The sequence below is a fragment of the Schistocerca nitens genome, chromosome 6, assembly GCF_023898315.1.
Source record: "Schistocerca nitens isolate TAMUIC-IGC-003100 chromosome 6, iqSchNite1.1, whole genome shotgun sequence".
NCBI classification, from domain to species: Eukaryota; Metazoa; Arthropoda; class Insecta; order Orthoptera; family Acrididae; genus Schistocerca; species Schistocerca nitens.
The window spans coordinates 477,536,121-477,559,780 of record NC_064619.1 but is presented as its reverse complement, the minus strand read 5'-3'; the positions used below and the strand labels follow the sequence as shown (position 1 = coordinate 477,559,780).

The 23,660-nt window shown below is 40.3% G+C and overlaps 1 protein-coding gene across 2 annotated transcripts in view; it reads right to left on the bottom strand.

Moving 5' to 3' along the window:
• LOC126262502 (cytoplasmic dynein 1 light intermediate chain 2) overlaps nt 1-23,660 on the bottom strand; it is a 122,846-nt gene that overhangs the window by 25,376 nt on the left and 73,810 nt on the right. For both annotated transcript variants that reach the window (XM_049959173.1, XM_049959172.1), the window contains exons 7-9: nt 17,275-17,386; nt 16,841-17,035; nt 11,792-11,906 (exon numbers count right to left, since the gene is read on the bottom strand). In XM_049959173.1, the coding sequence (XP_049815130.1) occupies nt 11,792-11,906; nt 16,841-17,035; nt 17,275-17,386 (422 nt within the window). The remainder of the gene's footprint in view (nt 1-11,791; nt 11,907-16,840; nt 17,036-17,274; nt 17,387-23,660) is intronic.

Here is a 23,660-nt window from a genome sequence, read left to right as displayed (position 1 = left end):
TATAATTCACCCCTTTCTGTGCCAAAGTTAGATTTAATCTTGAATCGTGAAGATCATCTTTTCTCCTAATATTGTAGTTATGCACACTGCTATTACTTTTGAATTGGGTTTGGTTGTTAATAACAAATTTCATAAGAGAGTATATATACTGAGAAGCTACTGTGAATATCCCTAGATCCTTTAATAAATGTCTGCAGGATGATCTTGGGTGGACTCCAGCTATTATTCTGATTACACGCTTTTGTGCAATAAATACTTTATCCCTCAGTGATGAATTACCCCAAAATATGATGCCATATGAAAGCAATGAATGAAAATAGGTGTAGTAAGCTAATTTACTAAGATGTTTATCAACAAAATTTGCAATGACCCTTATAACATAAGTAGCTGAACTCAAACGTTTCAGCAGATCATCAATGTGTTTCTTCCAATTTAATCTCTCATCAATGGACACACCTAAAAATCTGGAATATTCTACCTTAGCTATATGCTTCTGATTAAGGTCTATATTTATTAATGGCATCATACCATTCACTGTACGGAACTGTATGTACTGTGTCTTATCAGAATTCAGTGAGAGTCCGTTTACAAGGAACCACTTAGTAATTTTCTGAAAGACAGTACTGACAATTTCATCAGTTAATTCTTGTTTGTCAGGTGTGATTACTATACTTGTATCATCAGCAAAGAAAGAGAACTAACTTTGCCTCTTCATGAATATAGAATGGCAAGTCATTAATATATATTAAGAACAACAAAGGACCCAAGACTGACCCTTGTGGAACCCCATTCTTGATAGTTCCCCAGTTTGAGGAATGTGCTGATCTTTGCATCTTATGAGAACTACTTATTTCAACTTTCTGCACTCTTCCAGTTAGGTACGAATTAAACCATTTGTGCACTGTCCCACTCATGCCACAATACTTGAGCTTGTCTAGCAGAATTTCATGATTTACATAATCAAAAGCCTTTGAGAGATCACAAAAAATCCCAATGGGTGGTGTTAGGTTATTCAGATCATTCAAAATTTGATTGGTGAAAGCATATATGGCATTTTCTGTTGAAAAACCTTTCTGGAAACCAAACTGGCATTTTGTTAGTACTTCATTATTACAGATATGTGAAGCTACTCTTGAATACATTACTTTCTCAAAAATTTTGGATAAAGCTGTTAGAAGGGAGATTGGACGGTAATTGTTGACATCAGATCTATCCCCCTTTTTATGCAAAGGTATAACAATAGCATATTTCAGTCTATCAGGGACAATGCCCTGTTCCAGAGAGCTATTACACAGGTGGCTGAGAATCTTACTTATCTGTTGAGAACAAGCTTTTAGTATTTTGCTGGAAACGCCATCAATTCCATGTGAGTTTTTGCTTTTAAGCAAGTTTATTATTTTCCTAATTTCAGAGGGAGAAGTGGGTGAGATTTCAATTGTATCAAATTGCATAGGTATGGCCTCTTCCATTAACAGCCTAGCATCTTCTAATGAACACCTGGATCCTACTATATCCACAACATTTAGAAAATGATTATTAAAAATATTTTCAACTTCTGACTTTTTGTTCGTAAAGTTTTCATTCAATTTGATGATAATACTGTCTTCCTGTGCTCTTGGTTGACCTGTTTCTCTTTTAATAATATTCCAAATTGTTTTAATTTCATTATCAGAGTTGCTGATTTCAGACATGATACACATACTTCTGGATTTTTTAATAACTTTTCTTAATATAACACAGTAGTTTTTATAATGTTTGATACTTTCTGGGTCACTACTCTTTCTTACTGTCAGAAACATTTCCCTTTTCCGGTTACAAGATATTTTTATACCCTTAGTAAGCCATGGTTTGTTACAAGGTTTCTTACGAGTATATTTAACTATTTTCTTGGGGAAGCAATTTTCAAATGCATTTACAAAAATGTCATGAAATAAATTATATTTTAAATTGGCATCAGTTCACGGTACACCTCATCCCAGTCTAACTGCTGCAGGCTTTCCCTGAAATTTGCAATTGTTAAATCGTTGACTGAACGTACTACTTTGGAGGACTGTTTAGTATTGCTGAATGGAGCTATGACATATATTGTAACTAGCTGTGCACCATGATCAAAAAGACCGTTCTCAACAGGCTGAGCATTTATCTGGTTAAACTTATCTTGGTCTATAAAGAAGTTATCTACCAGTGAGCTGCTATCCTTTACAACCTGAGTAGGAAAATCAATAACGGGTGTCAAATTGAAAGAACCGAGTAATACTTCAAGGTCATTTTTCCTATTACCCTCTTTCAGAGAATCTACAGCCAAAACTAACTCAACTCTGTTCCAGTCAGTAGTGAATGGACATGTTTAACCCTTTCAGGGGAAGTGGTTCCATTTGAAACCACCTACAATTTTCTCATTTTGTGGCAAAAGGGCAGTGGCTACATTTGGGGACACCATTCAGCAGCCTAGTTGGTGCTGCCCTCTAGCGGATATCACTGGAACTGCTTCAAAATCTGTAAATATTAGCAAGAAGTGAGGCGAGTTGGATAGCCATTTTTGTACGCTGTGCGCGAACGTCTTTGTTCTCAAATTGTGACTGTATTCTTCTGTATTAGGTAACTTTCATGCATGTATTAAAAACATCCCCCAGGCTGTGGCTAAGCCATGTCTCCGCTGTATCCTTTCTTTCAGGAGTGCTAGTTCTGCAAGGTTCGCAGGAGAGCTTCTGTAAAGTTTGGAAGGTAGGAGACAAGATACTGGCAGAGGTAAGGCTGTGAGGACCGGGTGTGAGTCGTGCTTAGGTAGCTCAGTGGTAGAGCACTTGCCCGCGAAAGGCAAAGGTCCCGAGTTCGAGTCTCGGTCGGGCACACAGTTTTAATCTGCCAGGAAGTTTCATATCAGCGCACACTCCGCTGCAGAGTGAAAATCTCATTCTTTCACAAAATGTATTGTTATTGAGATATATCTTGTGGTACAAAAGTGTTTTGCATTATGAACTGCTTCACAAGGATGTGTCCTTGCAGCTGATATTTGTTGCCAACAGAAGAGACGCCTTGCAGTCGCAGAGCAACAAATGCCAGCTGGAAGACAGCACTAAGGAGCTTGATTGGCAAACACGCCTACCGCACGTCTTCAAATATGGCACCAGCATGTGTTTACCTTTCTCACCTCTAATTTATCAGCCCTCAAGAAACTTTGTTTTGTTTTCTTTTTCTTGTTTTTGTTTCTTTTGTTTTGGCAACTGCACTTTAAAGATGGCTTAACTCTGAAACAGCAAGTCACTCTACATGAATGGGATTGAAAAAATACATGCTTACCATCAGATGGTTTTTGATAATGAGGTGGAATATATTGTTGACAATTTTTCTGATATCTGTGTCTATTTTGTTCCACAACCTAATGGGAAACGCTATTAATATGTACTATACTCACGCAATGGTGTCTCATCATAATACCATACTGCAAATGGCTATCTTAATTAAACAAAGTCTTCCTTCATACACAAGTAGCTTTACAAGGCTACAATGTAAATATGACAGTAACTGTGAGGGTAGTTGCTGAATGAAACAGTTTAACGGAATATTCAGTGATACGATTTCATTAACAGATTTGTGTATTTTTAGTAGCATTTCCACAGTATTTTATGTTTCTGACCTCTAGATCTACTGGTTACTGAACATAGCAAGGCGACTTAAGTCCACAAAATTTCTAAAGATGTCATTCTGAGTTCAATATAGCTGTTTGTAGCTTTGTCACAAAGGAGGTAAAATGTTTTTGTCATGCCAGTTTGGAACTGAGATCTACTGCCTCTTACTCTTTACAGTTTCATGGAGCAAGTGACGAACTGCAACATTCATTGCCTCCTCATTGCCATTGTGATGCCTGTTACAGATAATTCACAATGTAGACAACGAGATTAGTTGTAGTTGCTGCATGAAAGTAACCTGCCCTGTCTGTAAACACATATTTGATAAGTCGATGACACACCCAAGTAGAATTTATTCAGAATCTTTGACTGGTGTACCACGGATATGTCAAGCGAATCTTGCAAGGTAATTCTGTCATTCCATAAAGTAACAAAACTTACCACAGTGACACTAGGCATGTCCCACTATGTTTTCATGACCCTATCACAGTCGCAGCAGGATGATTATATTTCTAGAGGCAGTCTATTGAGTGAGCTAACAATTTAGGAGTGCACCTTGTGCATCAATGATGCACTGGCTTTCACTGAGTTACAGATCCATTTAATTGACCGACACGTAGCAGGACGTGTGTACAAGTAATTTGTTCCAACGTTATGAAATACCCCAAACCTACTGACAGCAAACCAGCATGGATTTGGAAAGCATCATTCTTGTAAGACACAGCTGGCAATTACTTTATTTGCATAATGTACTGTGTACAGGGGCTCTCAAATTGATTCCATATTTATAGGGTCACAATGAGGCTAATATTATCATTCCTCAAAAGTGGCTTCCAACCACATTGCTATCCTACAGACTATTGCCTCAGTTGAGCGACTGGATTCGATTTCATGTATGAAAGATCATAGTGTGCAGAAACTGATGGGATGCCATAGCAAAGCTGCTTATGAGGAATTATATCAAAATCCTTTTTGGAAATCTACAAATACAGAGCCAGTTTGAGAGCCCCTGTACACAGTACATCATGCAAATAAAGTTCCAGCTGTGTCACAAAAGAGTGATGCTCTACAAACCCATGCTGGTTTGATGTCAACAGGCAATATATTTTGGTGTATTTCGTAATGTTGGAACGAATTGTTTGTTCACATGTCCTGCTACATGCTGTTGTCAATGAAATAGATCTGTAGCTCAGTGAATTATGTTAATTTCTTTCATACTACTGCAGTGGTATGTGGAACTTCCCATTCTTCTCCCTCACTGTAAATAATAGAATACTCCTCATGACACCGAAGGAAAAGCAATTAAACCACTGCATCACTGATGTCCAGATGCACTCCTAAATTGTTAGCTAAAGAAAGACACTGCCTCTCGAAATATAATCTACTGCCACGACTATGATAGGGTCATGAAAACTTAGTGGAACATACCTAGTGGCACTGTGATAGTTTAGTTACTTCCAGGAATTACCTTGCAAGATTCACTTGATATATCTGTGGTATACCAATCAAAGATTCTGAATGAATTCCACTTGGGTGTGCCACTGACATACGAGTTCACAGAGAGGGGACATCTCGACCAAGTATTTGGACAGTGAGGAATGACTTCCCTGAAAGGGAAGAAGTACAATTGACAGAAAACACAGAATCAGAATGAGCGTCACGTTCATGAACATCATGTATGCAGTCGGATTTGCAAATTGATGACATATGACTTTTTTTTTTGCATTTGTGACACACGGCCCAACGTTGTGGACAATCCTCTCGTGAATGTTTCGTAAAACACCACAGACATGAAGGAAGTTGCCGTGGGTTTTGCTGCAGTGTCTTAGAGGTTTGTTAACGGTTAGGCCGAGGCTGCGCTTGGGAGCGTACTGCAGCCACGTCAGCCGGTGGGGACACACCACACGCATCGTCAACAGCGCACAGAGGTTGTATTTCCCCGACGTCACCCCATGCCTCTATTTGTGCTCCAGCGGCACGAGAAATTTCAATAGACTGAGCGATGGATAGGACTTCGAGAGTCGGATTTGCCAACTGAAGGGCACGTTGCCTAAGTTCCTTGTCGGGCGCATGGCTGGCAGACAGCGCCGCATGTAGAGGACGCGCGTAACTGCGCAGCGGCACTTTGAAAGATCGGCGAGTCACAACAGAAAGGCAGAGGTCGTGGCAGAGTCGCGAGGTGCACTCTAACTGGTAACCCCCATCTGAGGGCAGATGTCAGAGGGCTGGTTCTTCTTGTATGCAAAAAGACATTGGATGATTAGGAAACTGTTGAATAGTGATTGCGTAAGTGAGCAAGAGTTGACACTGTTGGAAATGAAGGGGGAAGATACCCACATTTGCAAGGAGACTGTCTACAAGACTAGTCCAGAATAGACCAGTGGCCACTCTTACTCCAGGAAGATGGATTGAGTCCAATAATTTCAAAGCTGAAGGTGCTGCTGAGCCATAAACCCGGCAAGCATAGTGCAGCTGGTACAAGACCTGGGCCTGGTAAATTTGGAGTAGAATAGTGTGATGCACACACTAATAGGTGTAGGCAAGAAAGCTGAGAGTGTTAGGCTAGCACATGCAGCTAGTATTTAGCTGACAAATATGGGGTAGCCATGTTAGCTTTTATATCAAAGAAGAATCCTAAAAAAATCAGGGCTGTGCAACAATGTCCAAGAACTGGGTACCCAATTACAATCCTGGGTCAGGACGGACCATACCATGATGACAAATGTCTGACTTGCATTTTGGTGGGAAAGAACTGGAAGCCATGGGAAAGGGTTCAAGCAGTATGGCTCCTCGGAGCTGGCATTCAACCAAGAATAGAGACTGGAAACTATAACACAAGAAAAACGCAAAAGTTGTCATTTTTTGGGGGAGGGGGATGTCGCTGGGCAGACAGAGATGAGGAAGACTGTTATACAGTCATCACTGAGCCCTGTGGGATGCCATTCTCTTAGACTTGTTGTTAGCTGAGAGACATACCACCTCTAACCGAAGAGAACCACTTGGATACAAAGTGAAGAATATAAAGGAATCCTTGAAAGCCACAGCCACACAGGGTAAGTAAAATTTGATGACACCAAACAGTGTGGTACATGAAACTTCCTGGCAGATTAAAACTGTGTGCCTGACCGAGACTCGAACTCAGACCCGAGTTCGAGTCTCGGTCGGGCACACAGTTTTAATATGCCAGGAAGTTTCATATCAGTGCACACTCCGCTGCAGAGTGAAAATCTCATTCTGGAGTGTGGTACATGTTATGCAGATCAAAAAGTCTGGGATGAGATGTTGGCATTTAGAAAAAGGCATGTTGGACTGCTGTTTCCAACATAACCAGATAATTGTTTGTCTATCATTCCTCCTGGAAGTCACGCTGATAGTGAAACTATAGACCCTGTTATCTGAGAAGCCAGCCGAATTGCCAGCTTTTCAGGATTCTTCTTTGATAAAAAGCTAACATGGCTACCCCATATTTGCCAGCTAAATACTAGCTTCATGTGACAGCCTAACAATCTCAGCAATCCTTTCACAAGCATTTAGCAGAGCATGTTGGTAAGGCTAACTGGTGAGTATCTGTAGATAGATGATCGGTTTTTACCTAGTTTAAGGAGTGGTTAGGTGGTTGGTTTAAAAGAGGAGAAGAAGGGACAAAACTGCTAGGTCATTGGTCCCTTGTTCCGATTAAAATAATGCCACAAGGGTGAGAATAAAACTAATGAGGCTTATAACACAAAATGGAGAGGAAGGAAAACCACAAAATGACAGAAAGGCAACAAACACTACAAGGAACGACAGAGGACAAGAAAATCATAGAGAGACACAATAAACAGGTAGAAGAGATTAAAACAAGAAAGCAAGGAGTGGGATGATCATATTACCTCACCATCACAAAAGGGAAAATACTTTCAGGTCAAATACAGCTGAAAGTCCTGACAAGGAGTGTCTCAATAACATTCAGGTGTTGAGTCATGTGGTTATGAATTTAATCACAGCCTGAGGCTGTGTCATGATACAACAAGAGCCTCAAGCAGTTACCAGTCAGTGAAAGGTTTGTTACATAAATTGACAATAGGGGCATGCCCTGAATTTGTCTTTTAAGCATTCTGTAAGTAGCCAGATAAGAAGACGATGCTGATTCTGTCGCAAAGTAGATCATGAGGCTTTCTGCAAGAACCTACACATCAGCAGATATACCACCATGGAGGAGGAGACTTGGTACAGTTGTTGATATTTAGCGGACTGGCAGACTGAGAAGGCTGAATCGTACTTGGGATGAAGAGGCATTCTCGAAGAGGAGATACAGTGCTTCCAGCACTTCTCCTTACTGCATTTAATTATATAGCTGCTTAAAAGTGACGAGCATCTTCTGAAGGATGTCACTTGAGACATTTAAGGGCCCTTTGACAATTCTGAATACCTGCTGCAATGTCTTTGGGCCACTACGGCATTGGCTGGCAGCAGAAAGGGCCCATAGTAAGGAGAATAGCAGTTCCAATGACAAGGTCATCACATAAGAGGTGTAGGAGAGGGGAGGGATATTAGGACAGGTGTGGCGGAAGACATCGTAGTGCTGCCTGTGGGGCTGTGAAGGGATGTGGCAGGGACAATACACTTAGGTGACCAAAGTTGTGATATAGCAATATGCAAATACATAGATGGTGGTAGTATCGCCTACACAAGGCGTAAAAGGGCAGTTCACTGGCATAGCTGTCATTTGTGCTCAGGTAGTTCATGTGAAAAGGTTTCAGACAAGATTATGGCTGCACGATGGAACTTGACAGACTTTGAACACAGAAGAGCAGTTGGAGCTAGACACATGGGACATTCCATTTCAGAAATTGTTAAGGAATTCAATATTCCGAGATCCACAGTGTCAAGAGTTGGCAGAGATTCCAAATTTATGGTATTACCTCTCATCACAGCCTTCACTTAAAGACCAAGAGCAGCAGCCTTTACACAGAGTTGTCAGAGCTAACAGACAAGCAACAATGCATGAAATAACCACAGAAATCAATGTGGGGCATTTGACGAATGTATCCTTTAAGATAGTGTGGCAAAATCTGGCATTAACAGATTATGGCAGCAGGTGATCAACATGAGTGGCTCTCCTGAGCTCCTACCATGTTGGACCCTAGGCCACTGGAAAACTGATCTGGTCACATGAGTACTAATTCAGTCAGTTAGGGATGGTGGTAGGATTCAAGTATGGCACAGACCCCAGGAAGCCATGGACCCAAGTTTTCAAGAAGGCACTGTGCAAGTGGGTGGCGGCCCCATAATGGTGTGGACTGTGTTTACATGGGATGGACTGGGACCTCTGGTGCAAATAAACTACTTTGAGACCATTTTCAGCTGTTTGTGGACTTCTTGTTCCCAAACAACAATGGAATTTTTACGGATGACAATGCGGGAGTCACCGGACTACAATTGTTTGCGACTGGTTTGAAGAACATTCTGGACGATTTGAGAGAATAATTTGGCTAACAGTCACCCAACATGAATCCCATCGAACATTTATGGGACATAATCAAGAGGTCAGTTCATGCACAAAATCTGTCACCAGCATCACTTTTGCAATTATGGATGGCTATAGAGGCAGTATGGCTCAATATTTCTGCAGGGAACTTCCAACAACTTGTTGAGTCCATGCCATGTCGAATTACTGCACTATACAGGGCAAAAGGATGTCCGATAACATTAGGAGCTACCCCACGACTTGTCACTCCAGTGCATAGTGGGATGGTAAGTGCAGCAACAGGAGGCTGAGCTGATGGGGCAGAAGGGAAAAGGAGAGAAGCATAGATCGCTGCACATTTTTAGAGGAGGAGGAGGATTGTTGGAAGTTAAACATTGGGCCAACCTAAAGGTCATTAAATGAAGGTCATTCTCTCATTTGGATAAAGATATCTAAGTATGTGCACTGCGGTCTTACTAAGGGAACCATTCTGGAATTTGCATGAAGTGACACAAATGAAGGACGGGGTCAATTGCAATAGTTCACACATTTTAGACCAGTTTCTAAGTATCATTCCAATGTCTTAACCAATATACCACCTGAGGTCATTAGTAAGTTACTGTATAATAAGTTAGACTGCATTCTACCAGTGTTCTTTATTTACCTGAAAAGATAGCGTGAAGTGAGACAAGTTAGTAAACAGTCTTGAAGTAGTAGTTGTGATTTTCAGTTCTGAGACTGGTTTGATGCAGCTCTCCATGCTACTCTATCATGTGCAAGCTTGGCTCTGAGCACTATGAGACTTAACATCTGAGGTCATCAGTCCCCTAGACTGCTTAAACCTAACTAACCTAAGGACATCACACACATCCATGCCAATGGCAGGATTCGAAGCTGCGACTGTAGCAGCAGCACGGTTCTGGACTGAAGCGCCTAGAACCGCTCGGCCACAGTGGCAGGCCTGTGCAAACTTCATCTCCAAGTAACTACTGCAACCTACATCCTTCTGAATCTGCTTAGTGTATTCATCTTTCAGTCTCCCTCTACGATTTTTACCCTCCACGCTGCCCTCCAACACTAAATTGGTGGTCCCTTGATGCCTCAGAACATGTCCTACCAACCAATCCATCCTTCTAGTCAAGTTGTGCCACAAATGCCTCGTCTCCCCAGTATGATTCAGTACCTCCTAATTAGTTATGTGCTCTACCCATCCATCTGATCTTCAGCATTCTTCTGCAGCACCACATTTCGAAGGCTACACTCCATACAAATACTTTCAGAAAAGGCTTCCTGACATTTAAATCTATACTCAATGCCAACAAATTTCTCGTCCTCAAACGCTTTCCTTGCCATCGCCAGTCTACATTTTATATTCTCTCTACTTCGACCATCATCAGTTATTTTGCTCCCCAAAAAGCAAAACTCATCTACTACTTTATGTGTATCATTTCCTAATCTAATTCCCTCAGCATCACCTGATTTAATTCACCTACATTCTATCATCCTGTTTTGCTTTTGTTGATGTTCATCTTACAGCCTCCTTTCAAGACACTGTCCATTCCCTACAACGGCTCTTCCAGGTCCTTGGTGTGACTGACAGAATTACAATGGCACTGGCAAACCTCAAAGTTTTTATTTCTTCATGGATTTTAATTCGTACTCCAAATTTTTCTTTTGTTCCCTTTACTGCTTGCTCAATATATAGATTGAATAACATTGGGGATAGGCTACAACCCTGTCTCACTCCCTTCCCAACCACTGCTTCCCTTTTATTCCCCTTGGCTCTTATAGCTGCTACTGATTTCTGTACAAATTGTAAATAGCCTTTCGCTCCCTGTATTTGACCCTACCCACCTTCAGAATTTGAAAGAGTTTTCCAGTCAAAACTGTCAAAAACTCTAAGTTTACAAATGCTAGAAGCACAGGTTTGCCTTTCCTTAATCTATATTCTAAGTTGTAGGGTCAGTATTGCCAAACAAGTTTCAACATTTCTACGGAATCCAAACTGATCTTCCCCATGGTCGGCTTCTACCAGTTTTTCCATTCGTCTGTAAGGAATTAAGTGTTAACATTTTACAGCCGTGACTTATTAAACTGATAGTTCGGTAATTTTCACACCTGTCAACACCTGCTTTCTTTGGAATTCTAATCATTATCTTCTTCTTGAAGTCTGAGGGTATTTCACTTGTCTCATACATCTTGCTCACCAGATGGTAGAGTTTTGTTAGGGCTAGCTCTGTCAAGGCTAACAGCAGTTCTAATGGAAGGTTGTCTACTCCCAGGGCCTTGTTTCGACTTAGGTCTTTCAGTACTCTGTAAATTTTTTACCTGCCAAATAAAATTCTTATAACTAATTAAACAACAGAACTACACAGACAACTTAACAACGAGGATTTGTGAAAAAACTAACACAAAGACATTAAAAATTGGTCCATATAAAAATAGTTGGTCATATGCTGTAATGTAACAAACAAATTGTAAGGTTTAATTGAACGTTACCAATTATACAAAGACACAAAGCAAGACTACACGCACTAGCCATATGATGCAATACATGTATTAAGATAAGTTTACTTAAAAAAATTAGACCTTCCAGATCCAAAAGCAATAAGGGAGGCAGAGCAGGGCTTTGAGAGAGAGAGAGAGAGAGAGAGAGAGAGAGAGAGAGAGAGAGAGAGAGAGAGGGAGGGGGGGGGGAGAATGGAATAAATACCTGGTGTTTTTGGTGTCTGTGGCCCACCACCTGTCTTCTTGTACAGCAGTGAATTGAAGAAGTTAGCTAAAACTCCTTCCCCACTGCCTGTCACACTTGGTTTTGTGCTGTCAATCTGAAGATAAGAAATTGGAATATGGATTAGCAACAACAACAACAGCAACAGCAATACACACACACACACACACACACACACACACACACACACACACACACACACACACACAAATTACAGACTTAACAATGTAGCTCAAAATACTGCAGGTTATAAACTGTAAATAATGTTAAGCATTTTAGATTGCATGTTACCAGCAACATCATCAATTTTACCAAAAGTGAGGCCGAAATATGTTCTACTGTTTTAGGAGCAAGTAGTGCTTCCCACACATTAAGCTGTGATGTAGGAAAGGTTGTCATAAGGACTGTCATCTATCACCGAGGTGAAGTATGTGGTAAACGGCTTTCAGTTTTCAGCTCTGAGGCTAAGAGTGTCATCCACATGTCGCCAGAGGCTACGGATGTATGGGTGTGACATCTCCCATCCCCACAATGGACTGGCTACTGTGTTATGCTTTGGGCACCTAATCTGGTCCACTCAAGAGGTACTTCAGAGAATACTGACCAGTGTGTGCAAAATGTGCCACATTGGGTGCCATTCCCTGCACAGCCCAAACTACTGTAAAATTTTGAGAGAATGGAAGACAGACCCATAAGTGGAGACCAAATCTGAATTGACTGAAATGAACAAGGGGCAGAAAGCATGACTAAGCAGAATAAGCAATCATAATCAGTGTTCAGTAATAAGCGAAGACTGTCAGCAGTGAAGCTGTCCTACAGACCAAGTCAGATAAGAAAGAGTGGGATAACAGCACAGGAAAGGAGGGAGTACTGCAATGCGTTGGGACCGTATTCTCATCGCACATGTACTTCCAAAAGGTGCACGAGACCTATGGTTGGGGGTGGGTGTGTTTAGTCCACTGTAATTGGGTCCGCACTTTCTTCCAGCTTTTAATTCACATCTTTGATATGACGATCACCTGTACCTCCTGTAAATACTATGCAGTTGTATCTATCATGTAGGAAGGATGGAAGGACAATCATGGTTTCATTCCCATCAATGATAAGGTCACTAAAGAAACTACTGTTGAGAACCATTTATTTTGGACTCATTACCTACACAATCTGTGTGTGTGCAAATTCTTCTTTACTCTATCCGTCTTCATTCTTTACATATTCCTTGATTTTCTCTTTTCAATCATATGCAAAACCAAGTTACAACGGCTTTCACTCTGATGTTCATGTGTACTTTAAGTACTGATTCAATGATTACTTTTTCAGTGGCATATTACACTGCGCATCAGGCTTTCAGAAAGAAGAAGCTAAATATACAACAGCTCTCTAATTTGTCAAGTGAGATTTGAAGGTTTGGGTAACAGTATAGTTATCATGAAATTGGCCTTTTATACACTGAAATTCAAATTTGTAGGGGGGAAAAAAATAGATTTTGATGAGTGTGTCTACACGAATTGCTCAGATACGAGGGGGGACCCAAAAATAACCGGAATTTCTTTCTAGAAAGCATATACTTTATTGTTTACAAATACAACCTTAATCTCCTTCGAAGTACTCTCCATTAGCATTAATACACTTGTCCAAATGTTCATTCCAGTGTTCGAAGCACTTTTAAATTCATCCTCTTTGATACCTGCCAGCACTTTCATGACATTGAGTTTTACGTCTTCCACCTCCACAAAACGCTTCCCTCTCAAGTCTCTCTTCATCCTCAGGAATAGGAAGAAGTCCGAGGGTGCTAAATCCAGTGAATAGGGCATGTGGGTCAAGGTAGTCGTGTTCGTTGAGGCCAATTACTGGCAAACGCTGAGAGCCGTGTGCGCGAGAGCGTTGTCGTGATGCAGAAACCACACGCCAAAATCCCACAAAGCCAGAGGTTTCCGCGACAAACTTCTGCAAAGCTGTTTCATAACCTCCAAATAGAATTGTTGGTTTACTGACTGGTTTTCAGGGACAAATTCAGAGTGTACAATCCCTTTGATGTCAAAAAACAGGATCAACATCGTTTTCACATTTGATTTCACTTGTCAGGCTTTTTTCGGTCGAGGTGAGCCAGGTGACTTCCATTGTGATGACTGTTGTTTACTTTCTGGATCGTACCCATAGCACCACGACTCATCACCTGTAATGATTTTTTTTTAAAAATGTGGATCATCTTTGAACAAGTCCTTCATTTCGAAACAGGCTTGAACGCGACGATCCCTTTGATCTCCAGTAAGAAGCTTCGGCACGAATTTTGCTGCCACTCTTCGCAACCCCATATCGATGGTCAAGATGCGCTGAATTGAGCTCCAGGACAACCCAGACAAGTTCTCGAGTTGGGCGATTGTCCTGCGTCAATCTTCACTGATGAGATCACTGATTTTGTCGATGTTGTCTTTGCTTCGAGCAGTTTAAGTTCAACCAGAACGGGGCTCATCTTCAACCACCGTTTCTCCCTTTTTAAACCGAGAGAACCACTCTTCCACTTGCGTTTTACTGAGAGCATGGTCTTTGTAGGCTGTCTGAATCATCGCAACAGTTTCTGCTGCGTTCTTGCCGAGCAAGAAACAAAACATCACTGCTGCACATTGTTTGTAAGAACTAGCCATTTCCTCGTGTCACATCTGCACTGAATGCACACTCAAAGAACTGCCAAATAAACCACACTTCTCACTGTTGGGTGATGCCGTGTGGCAGAATGACTCACCAGAGCTCCTACTACAACCCTCTGGTCGCGCAACCTGCTACTACAAGTACATGAGTTGCAGCATTACGATTCCAGTTACTTTTGGGTCAATGTTTTTTAAAACAAAGTTCAACACTACTAGTATAAGAAACAGACAGTGTGGTTCCAGATGTTAAAACAATTTTCAGCTTGAAGTGCATGTGCCTACATTTGTAGGCCTACATTAAATTTCCCTTGGTATAAGAACATCAATTCTTATCATAAATAGTTCTCATACTTCACACTAATAAATCTGAACAATTTTATGTAACAATGAAAATAACCAATTATTGATAATAAAATGTAAATTGATAGATTTTTTAATCTACTCACCAAGCAGCAGCAGGGGAACACACACACAAAAGGATTTAACTTTTACAAGCTTTCAGAACCATTGGAAGCGTTGAAGGGGAAGGAAGAGGGGTGAAAGGAAAGGACTGGATAGGTTTAGGGAGAGGGGCACAGTTTAGAAAAGTCACCCAGTATCTCGGGCCAGAGGAAACTTGCCGGATGGGATGAGAAGGAAAGACTGATTGTTGGCCGGATGAGATCTGAAAACCCAGAGCTTAAAGGTGGAAGATAGTGTAATATGTAAGACAGAGATTACTACTAAAACATTGAGCACAAGTTAATAAGACTAAAAAGCTAAATGCATTGTATGTAATAGAAGTGGGACAGGGGTGGTGAAACATAGGCAAGTTAGAAAATGAAAGATGCAAGAACCTAAAATGGAGTGAATTCCAATCACCAACTTTCTCCTCTGAATGCGAAAATATTTTGTTGACACCGACCTACATAGGAAGATGACGTTTGTGGTGAAACAGGCACCGAGGTCATGACTGTCATGCTGTACAGCATTTTCTGCAACAGGATATTGTTTGTTGCCTGTATACACCCTTTGCCTATGCCCATTCATCCTGACTGATAACTGGCTGTTAGTCACACCGATATAAAAGGATGAGCAGCTTTTGCGTAACAGCTGGTATATGACGTGTCGTTTCACAGGTTCCTCTCCCTTTGATAGTAAATGTTTTGCCACTTACAGGGCTGTAATAGGTGGTGGTAGGAGGGTGTATAGTGCAAATCTTCGACTGGGGATGGTCACAGGGGTAGGAGCTACAGGGTAGGAGCTACAGGGTAGGGAGATGGGTGCAGAAGGAACATAAGGTCTGATATTGCAGAGATTGGGCAGCAACGAAAAGCTATTCTAGGTGTGATGGGCAAGGCAAAATCTCAAACAGAATGGATCTCATTTCAGGGTATGATTTTAGGAAGTCATGGCCTTGTCAAAGTAGCTGAGTGACACATTCAAGACCAGGATAATACGGGGTGACAAGTGGTGTGCTCCGAAGTTCTCTTTTGAATTAGGCTGTTGGGACAATATCCAGTGAAGGCTGATGTGAGAGTGGTGGTGTAATTTTGTAAAGTGTCTGCATCTGAACAGAGATGTTTGCCTCAAATGCCAAGGCTATATGGGAGGCTGACATGGAAATGATGGCAATTGTCAAAATTTAAGTACTGTTGTTTGTTAGTGGATTTGATGGGGACAAATGTGTAGCTGGCCTTCAGTGAGGACGAGATCAACAGCAAGGAAAGTGGCATGGGATTCAGAATAGGACCAGGTGAAATTTAATTGGGAGAAGGTATTTAGAGATTCCAGGAATTTTAGCAGGCCAGCCTTACCATGAGACCATACAGCAAAGATGTCATCAATGTATCTAAACCAAACCGGAGGCTGAAGAATTATGGATACCCACCTCCTCCAAGTGACCCGTGAAAAGGCTGACATAGGAAGGTGCCATCCTGGTTCCCATGACCATACCCCTGGTCTGTTAGTATGTCTTCCTTTCAAAGGTGAAGTAATTGTTGGTAAGTATAAAGTTGATTAAGGTGAGCAAGAAGGACATCATAGGCTAGGAGACAGACGGACATTGACTAAGGAAATGTTCAGCAGCACAGGCCATGTATGGGTGGGGCAGGGCGGGGGGTGGGGGTGGGGGTGTGTGTATTGGTATAGACGGAGATGGCATCAAACTGTACTCCTTACCCTAAAACTCTTCAATACATTTCCTTCACCCCCCCCCCTCCTTCCCCTTCAACTCTTCCACCAGACGAAGGAGCCATTGACCCCAAAAGCTTGTAAAACTTGAATCATTTGTGTGTGTGTGTGTGTGTGTGTGTGTGTGTGTGTGTGTGTGTGTGTGTGTTCCCTTGCTGCTGCTTTGAGAGTACACTTTTTTATATGAACAATTTTATAAATAGATATTTACCTTCTTTGGTGAACCTAACTGCCCCTGAATACCAGGTGATCCTGTAACTCTTCTGTCTCCAGTTTTCTGCACTGCAGTCCTAAGTGGAGACTCTTGCCTTGCATTTGCAGGTCCACCTTGCTGCAGAAGCTGGAGTTGCTTGGATAAGAAATACTGTTCATCTTCTGCTTGCATTTCGCATTCTCTTTGGACAGGCTTCAAAAATTTAAGGAACAGTAAGCTAACATATTAAGTCAAAACACCAAAACAGTAAAGAGAATTAGAATTTTTAAGTATTATTCCATCTGTATAATAAAATAAAAAATGAATGTGGACAAGAAGTATTCTTAAGCTTTGAATGTCTAATTCTCAGTGAGATACTTACACAAAGCAAGCTTATGATTTTCTGGCTAAGAGATATCAAGAAGAGTTATTTTTCTTCGAATAAAACATACCTTTCTAATAACTGGTTGCACAATAACATCTCGGTAATAATCATCAGGTTTCATGCTCTGCATGTTTTCGTAAAGAATACTTATTTTTTTCATGTTGTCCCAACCTGAAGGTCTATGTGGAAAACAAAAATTTGAAATTAATAATTATACAGCAACTGCCATCAAACTACAAATAATAGTGCTGTTTGTAAGCAAGGAAGAAACTAATTATGTCTAGCACAATCTTTTAGTTTATAACAGTTTGAGTGTTTGAAGGAAACTTACTTATTATTGCAGAAACATGATTCCAAAGTGTTGCATCATAACTTATGCTGTCCATTTTACTTGCAATGGTATTTTTTTCTATTTATCAAAAAAACCTTATATGTTTTAGATACTGAATACCGCCTGTTGCATAGTAGCATTTTACTTTGGTGGAATCTACAACTTATCTCTTTATAATCTTTTGACATAGCCCACTATCCTGCCCCTGCTGGGGTATCACCAAGTGGTGAGCAATCACAGGAATAAATTTTCTGGACTGCAAGCGGCTAATCGCTGGGATTGTAATGATTAGAAGCTAGCTACATAAACCATACTGAAAGACTGTAAAGCATTTTGCTGCAATTTCTATCTGAATACATGTGTCTGAAAATCCTATCTAGTTTACCAACTACTTATTTTGTTATCAATCTGTCATTGTCTTAAACCACTGTCAATACAAACCTAAACTGGTTCAATCACTTCATGATTAATTTGTACAATTTTCTATTCAATATGGTCACTGTACATTATTTTAGTCTTATTATACTTTATTTCCAGGTCTGCTCCAAATTTTGCCTATTAAATTCTCCCACTTGCTTAAGTTTATGTGGATGTTACAATGTCAACAATGAAACAAATGTGGTTCAGACTTGCTCCATTACATGTTTTCGTCTTTGTTTTCCCAATTTAAAGTTCTGAGAATTTCCTTTTAAGCAAATAATAGTTTTGGTAATATGTCATTTCTGTACCTGGCTCCTCCTCTATCTTGAAAGAAGTAAATTGAAACTTTTGAATTGGTATAGACATCTTCACTATATTAAAATAGGTTAAATCAATACCTCCAATTTCAAAAGCTGTCTGAACGCATTTTGTGAATCTGAGTCAAAAGCTTTCTGTGAATCTCAGATATAGACTATTGATACTGCTTGCTCTATTCCACAATTTCATTCATGATTTACAAATGGTCCACTGTGCTGTATACATATCCAGATCCAACCCATTCCTTTAACTTATTAAAATATAATTTTCTGATGGTGGTGTTGCTAAATTTAGTATCTTGCTGTACACTGAAGGTAGGAACCTCACAGGGTGATATACTCCAGCACCCCATGAAACTGCATTAGCCAGGGCTGTCTGCTGTGAACTCTCGGCAGAGAGAGTGGCAGATTGGACATTGTCATTAGCTGTAGTCTCTAAGTAGTATTAGTTTTGTGTGTGGGTAGTGCTGTAGTTTGTGTTGTCATTGCTATTTTTCTAGTCAAAATGATTTGCTTATGAAATAAATAAGAACAAGTGTAGTTGTGCCATTGCTCAATACACTTGGGATGTTACGTTTCATGGTTCACGAAAAAGTTATGGTTAAGCACATGTCAGAATCTCAGTGCAAATGAATGGATAAAATTAATGCTTGTAATGCAAAGGACGTGTACATAATATTTCCTCACTAAGAATTACAAGTGGGATCTTTGAAAAAGGATCTGTTTGGTCTGCCTCTAGATACAGAAACCAAACACTGCACCTTCACAAAAAATATTTAACTGAGACACAAATTCCCAATGCTGTTGTAAATTCTAGCAATGTTGGAGATAATGGGATGAATCAATTTGTTAATTGTCTTAAAGAAACATAAGCAAAGATTTTAAGTAAATCTCATTTTGTTATGAATCTATGCTTTGTTAACATTACAAGTGACCTGTTTTGTAATTATTAATAGTATATTACTGAGGTTCCATAAGTACGTGCTTACCGTGCTTACGATCATCACAGTAAGAGGGCATTGCTTCAACATCAGATCTGTGTCAAAAAATGGCATAACAACTATTTTCATTATCTCCAAAAAAAGTGAATCTGACCCTGTAATCAGTACTGAATCTATAATGAATTCAGAAATATTAGTAAGTTATTCTGTAGACAGTCTTGGTTCAATCTAGCAGTCAATTTATGGGACTCTCCTGTATTTCTTATACTGCTAATGTGACAATGACAGTTCACGGACTTCAAGAATACTTTCCAAAATGCTAGATCTGCTCTTTTTCATACAATCACTGCCGAACAAACTTTACAACATTCTCTTTGTTTTTCAGGTTCAGATCATATGTGGTTTCTCAGGAAAGTCTTCTCATCTTCATACTATCTCCAGTTAAGCATATTGCTTACTAGTTACACAAAATTACTTCACATTTTCTTCAGCATATGTTACACAGCTTGCGTACTGCAATCCGAATATAACTGCGATGTCACTCTCACACTTTGGGGTGTGCATCCAGTAATATTCAACTGTTCCTCTGCAATAAGAAACATAGCTGGAAGATCACTCTCATCATGCTCCAGCAGATCTTTTATTAACTTCTTTTTCACAGTTATGACATTTGACAAAATAAGTCCTGCGTGTTGTAAATGGTTTCTTATGCAATTCTCAAAATTAGTACATTACAGAATTTCCGAACTATCCTGTCATGTTCTGCAGAGTTTGCGACATGCATTCTATCTGTGTGCAACCCTAGTTGTTCCCATGCTCTCAAATTTCTGGTTCTCATGTCACAATCCACAGCTACAATGAATAGTCCAACTCCCGACAGTTCTGTTACTGTTCTTTTGAATAGTTCCCTAGTTACTGCTTCAATGTTGCAAATAAGCTACGGGCCCTAACACACAAAACAACATACCAACAGAAGTAACCTAAATGTGTGTCAATATTCATTTTATTGGAGGTAATACCAAAACCTCCTACAAGTTTTTATACAATTATGCTCATTACCTCATAACGAATCAACAAAAAACTCTTTCTTTTATACAAGAGGATCAGATGTGTACACAGGAAAGCTAAAGTGCAGGATTTTAAGACAAATGCAGTGAGAAGATACCTGCTCCACACTGCATCTTAGCATCCACAGATTAAATATCCTGTGCTCATAGCATTTAATGTAGTATCAAAATTATGTATTAATTTGCCTAATGTATCACAGGTGGTACACTGCAATCGCAATGTTAATCAGATAACCATTTTAAACGTAAACAAATGAAACAGCAAGTGGTTCTACAGCCAATCGTCCAATTTCCTGCTGATCTGAGCAGTATAATTCTATCTTTAACTTTGTTACTATATAGTTGCTTGATTAATAAGAGCAACAGTAGCTTCAAAATGTATCAGAGCTAAAAAGTATAATCACTTATCGTGAGTATGAGAAATTTAGTGCCCAGAAACATCAAAGTCACCCCTTGGTGCAGCAGAGAACTCATGTCTGACAGATTCCTACCTTCCCACTGACCAAGGACAGTGTCTTCACAGGAATCTGTCTACTTGTTATATTTCTACCTGTTCTTCATACTTTGAGACCTTTGAATGTATCTAGTTTATGTCTTTCTCCTCTTTCTTGTGAAGGACAATTATTTGCTAACCCTTTCTTCATACTACAAATGCCTCGATAAAATCTTAACTGGCATTACCTCCAGAATGTCATTTTCATTAACTTATGTTTGCACACTCCAGGAAGACTTTCTGCTTGTTATCGACTGTTTTAAGTTTGTCCCCAGGATTAAAGCAGACAACATTCTTTCAAATGCTTGAAACTATGAAACCAGAAGTGACACAAGGCGTTGTCCATTGGTGAACTATAAAGAGTGAGTTTGGAAATGGCCTTAATTCTGACATGTTAGGTACATGAAAAACTGTTGTTTGCTATCTATAGTTGGTAGCTACTGAAAAGCTTTAAAGTTAGTCTTCTATTCATTCTGCAATTCCCTTTAATCACCAATCTGAGGGCCTTTCTGGAGTTCACAAATCATCACCAGTACTGTAATGCCCTAGGGCAGGTATTCATATGAACTGAGAAAATCAGAAATCTCTGATGTCCACATTTTTTGCAAAATGAGAATGGCAGATTATGTATCTTTGATGGTAGTGACACTGATTGAAACAAATATTTTGTGTCTACTTAATGGACTGACAGCCAATAATATACATAAATGTTATATGACTGTAGTGCAATTAATATTATAATCAGTTTTTATCACATTATTACATTGTTTAACGATTACTTTTGCATTGCTAAGGCATTTCTAATATGACTCATGTAGAACCACCTAGAAAGATAAGGAAAGGCATTCACACCAAACTTAACTGTAATATTATAAAGGAAACAAGACTAAAAAACAGAAAATAAACAAACCAAAAGGGGAAGGACATTTTCCCCAAATATATATATATACCTTTTGGGTCTAGAATAACATACCAGTAGAAAATGTGGGATATTTCTCAGCAACTTTCAATTGTTGGTTCTTCTGATAATCACACTTTTGCTTCTTTTGAAACATTTGTGGTACTGGACATAAGGTGTTTCTGATTTGCTGATTTTGTTAATTCATATGTAGCTCTCCATGTACTCCTGTAATTTGCTACCTAACCTTATATTCCCACAGCATCTGGTATCTTCTGCATCTTCTTCTGTCATTCACTGGTCCAACCACAGGACCAATCAGTAAAAACTCTCTTCTCATCTAATGCCCAAGACAATTGTGTTTCCTCTTTCTGATTATCTTCAAAATTGCTCTCTCTTCGTCCTCTCTACCCATCTTATCCCTTCTGACATCCAAATCCACATCTCAAATGCTTCTATTCTTTCTTCCTCTTTCCTCGGTGTCCATGTCTCAGCTCCATATAATTCCACACTCCATACACGGACCAGGCAGAACATTATGACCACAGACCAACTACTTGCACAAACCCATCCACACGATGGCAGCATCACCTGGTGAAGAATGACTACCAATCAGACGCATGCGTGAGGCATATAGTATCAGTGAGCATGCTCTGTGTGTGTGTGTGTGTGTGTGTGTGTGTGTGTGTGGTGGGGAGCCGTGCTGTCTATTCGAGTTTGACCGAGGGCAGATTGTGATGGCCCTGAGGCTCAGCACAGCATTTCAAAAACTGCACGATTTGTCATGTGTTTGAGGAGTGTTTTAGTGAGTGTCTTCAACACATGGCGAAACCAAACTGAAACTATGTCCAGACATCGTGGGGTAAGGCGGCCACTCCTTGTTACACACGTCTGACGTCACACGCTGGGCAGACTGGTAAAAATCGGACATGTGGCAAACTGTGGCAGAATTAACATCATACTTTAGTGGTGGGCAGAGTACATGTGTGTCTGAATACACAGTGCACTGAACACTCCTAATGATGGGCCTCTGCAACAGACAACCCATGTATGTGCCAATGTTAACCCAACAACATTGGCGACTACGACTGAAATGGGCAGATAGCCATCGCCACTGGACACTGGCACAGTGACAGAGTATTGCATGGTCTGATGAACCCAATACCTCCTCCATCATACTGAAGGGAGGATGCAAAGCTGTCATCTTCTAGGAGAATAGCTCCTTGACACCAGGGACAGGAACAAGCTGATGACTCCAACATGCTCTGGGGAGTATTCATGTGTCATGTCACAAGGCCAGGAGTGTAATATGGAAGTGGTTCAAGGGACACAGTGGCAAGTTTCAAGTGATGTGCTGGTCCCCCAACTTGCCAGATTTGAACCCAATCTAACACACCTGGGATGTGACTGAACATGGCGCCAGAGCTCATCGCCCCCCCCCCCCCCTCCCCAGAATTTACAAGAATTAGGTGACTTGTGTATGCAGATGTGGTGCCAACTCCATCCAGCGACCTACCAAAGCTCCATTGCTTCTATGCCACGACACATCGCCGCTGTCATTCATGCCAAAGGTGAACAAAGTGGCTGTTTGGTAGTTGGTGGTAATATTCTGGCTGACCAGTGTATAAAACTTCACCAATCTCTTCCTCAGGTCCTTGTCCACGCACCCACATAGAATTGCCTCCTCTTATTAAATGCCTTCTTGCCAATGGCTGTCCATGTTTCCACCTCTTTATAACACTTCATGCCTTAAGTAATTATGCTTCCCAGATATTTGAAAGCACTTGCTCTATATCTTCCTGTCCTAACTTTATAGCCATTCTTACATTTATTGCACTTATCACTATACATTTCGTCTTTTTCTTACGAATTCTCATTCCGAATTCCTCACACGTCTTATTTAATTCTTTTAGTATTCAATTTATAGTTTTGTTCACTCTCTGCCAATAACACCATATCATCCGCATATGGAATACCAACCCACAC